This window comes from Orcinus orca, chromosome 5, assembly GCF_937001465.1.
Source record: "Orcinus orca chromosome 5, mOrcOrc1.1, whole genome shotgun sequence".
NCBI lineage: Eukaryota > Metazoa > Chordata > Mammalia > Artiodactyla > Delphinidae > Orcinus > Orcinus orca.
In genome coordinates this window covers 17,243,729-17,246,623 of record NC_064563.1, presented here as the reverse complement: position 1 = coordinate 17,246,623, position 2,895 = coordinate 17,243,729, and the positions used below count along the sequence as shown (strand labels likewise).

Here is a 2,895-nt window from a genome sequence, read left to right as displayed (position 1 = left end):
GCGAGAAGCTGCAGTCCTTGCCTCGCACCGGCTGCCGGCATTGTCCTCCCGCTCCGCCGCCCAGGCTGCCGCTGCCGCCGTGGGCTGCTGCGGGGCCCCGGACCCGCGCCGCAGGGACGCGCTGCCGCCGCAGGTCGGCCCCCGGTCCCCGCTTGGTGGTTTCCGCGCCTTGCGCTCCTCTGCCATCCTCTACTTAGTTTTTTCTGCGAAGCTGAGGACGGGGAGAAGTCCAGCCGCCAAGCCCAGCCTTCCTCCGGCGTGCAGCCCCGACGGGGCCGCGGCTGGCGCGGTAAGAGCGCCGACGGAGCCATGAGAGAGTACAAAGTGGTGGTGCTGGGCTCGGGCGGCGTGGGCAAGTCCGCGCTCACCGTGCAGTTCGTGACCGGCTCCTTCATCGAGAAGTACGACCCCACCATCGAGGACTTCTACCGCAAAGAGATTGAGGTGGACTCGTCGCCGTCGGTGCTGGAGATTCTGGACACGGCGGGCACGGAGCAGTTCGCGTCTATGCGGGACCTGTACATCAAGAATGGCCAGGGCTTCATCCTCGTCTACAGCCTTGTTAACCAGCAGAGCTTCCAGGACATCAAGCCCATGCGGGACCAGATCATCCGCGTGAAGCGGTACGAGCGCGTGCCCATGATCCTGGTGGGCAACAAGGTGGACCTGGAGGGCGAGCGCGAGGTTTCGTTCGGCGAGGGCAAGGCCCTGGCCGAGGAGTGGAGCTGCCCCTTCATGGAGACGTCGGCCAAAAACAAAGCCTCGGTGGACGAGCTGTTCGCCGAGATCGTGAGGCAGATGAACTACGCGGCTCAGCCCAACGGCGACGAGGGCTGCTGCTCGGCCTGCGTGATCCTCTGAGGCGCCCGCGGCTGCCGCGCGCCGGCCGCGCTCTGCGCACAAAAGCCAAACGCACCCGATTCTTCTAAATGTGATTTCTCTTCTTGCTTTGAGATTGGAGACGACTTTGCATCAGCCGGGGTGTCCTGGGAGCCCGGCTGGCCGCCGTGGCCGCGTCCCCTTCCTCTGACCCGTGTCCGAGGGGGTGTCCCGTCATGACCATCCGAGACCCGGTGGAAATGTGGCTCTTTGCAGCATGTACGTTTCTCATTGATTTTGGTTGACGCATATTTCCCCATTGAAGCAGCCGTTGCGGCGCAGTATGGCAGCTTGACAGCGGCAAGCGAAAGTTTCAGCCTGGAAAAAAAATGGGGTGGGGGAGGAAGAGGATGGGGAGAAGGTGGAAAAGGGGGAATTCTTTTTTTTTTTTTCTTCAACAACCGTTTTTCTAGTTCCAAGTTTTAAATACACGGAAGGAAGTCCGGGAGAACCAAATGAAGGAGCAGGATGAGAGGAAGAAACTTTTGTTTTTTCCTTGTTTTCCAGGAGTAGCTGGAAATTAAGATCGGGTTCCTTTTCTGCCAGCTTGGAAGGGCAACCCCGTGACTGCGATTCTGAGGATGTCTATGCAAAGTTGGATTCTTGTTACAGTATATCCAATCTGAAGTATTGCACATCTGAACTGGGACTGTTAACACTGATGCCAATACAGTGTGGGGTGCCAGAAAGTGTCTGCTGATATTTGTGGAAAAAAAAAATCTATTTTGTTTACCTACTGTATCAAAGGGGAGTCTGGGGGAGAACGGTAGTATTTTTTTTTTTAATCAGCTGTGAAAAAAAATGTTACAGATCTGCACATTTTTGTGTGTACTGTTGTGTGTGTGTTTGTTTGTTTGGTTTTTTAGATTTAGCTTTTTTGTTCTTATTGGTTGGCAGTAACAAGGTGTTGATGACTAGCTCTTTAAAATACAGTACAAGGACTTCATAAATGTGATTCAGGGCCCCCAGCACCCCTGTGTCTGCAGAGTGCCTTCAAAACTCAGCTGTTCCAGCCGGTGCCAACCTGTGAACTTCCCACCAGATCCCAGAATCTGCTATTCCCCCCAAACCACTTCCCAGTTTCCTTTCAGTAATCTTCCTGAAGGAGCCAGGACAATAGGGCCTGTTGTTTGGTGAATTTCTTTTATTATTTCCTTTTAAATGTAATTTACTTGTCTTGCAATGGTTTTTTTTTTTCCTTTTTTAAATTTTTTGCTTCATTTTGTTTCAATGTTCAGGTATTTAGCTCCCCTTTTATATAATTTTTTTTTAATGTTTGGTTTTCTGTTATAGGGTGTTCCTCCAGAAGCAAAGAGCAAAATTTTACTGTTGTGATGTACTGAGAGAATTCTAACAATTTGTAATTTCTAATTCCAGACACACGTTTAATCATTGTCTCTTCATTTTAAGATTTTTAATACAAACATCATTTTTAAAGAAACAAATCCAAACTATTGTTTGTGTTTCTGTGTTTCATATTCAGTGATTTAATACAGTATCATGATTGAGGTGGACAGGGGCAGGTACATGGTGCCCTCAAGAGTGGTTTGTTGAATTTTGAAGAGAGAAGTGTCTCAGTGACAAGTTGGGTGACATTACTCCCAACTCCTTAAATAATGGAAAAAAATCATCAAGGTCTAGGAAGCCCTGGGGTATGATGTTAACCCTCTGACTATAAGATGAGCTGGATATTGAATCTGTTCTCCTGACTTGGAACAGTTTATTTCTCTAGGAAGGGGAGAAACCAACTGCTAAGACTGCCTTAGATCTGGGAGAGTAACCATCCACCTGGTCAGACAGGGTAGTGCTTTTAATTTTCTTTTTTCTTTCTTCCTTTATTCTTCTTTAGTTGTGTTTTGTTTTGTTTAAAACACCTATCCAGTTGAAAGCATGTTTGGGGAAGATGATTTTCAATTCTGAAGTCATACCTTGTAGTGTGTTCTGCAGTACATTTGTATGGGTTGTGGACAGTATCTCAACCCTTTTGAGGCTTTGATTAGGAGATAGATCATTAGA

General features: G+C 48.9%; 1 protein-coding gene across 1 annotated transcript; it reads left to right on the top strand.

Annotated features, from left to right (window-relative positions):
* Positions 1–309: 309 nt before the first annotated feature.
* RAP2B (RAP2B, member of RAS oncogene family) lies at positions 310–2,324 on the top strand. Its single transcript, XM_004284499.4, has one exon. The coding sequence runs from the start codon at positions 310–312 to the stop codon at positions 859–861; it is 552 nt and encodes a 183-aa protein (XP_004284547.1). The 3' UTR covers positions 862–2,324.
* Positions 2,325–2,895: the final 571 nt, after the last annotated feature.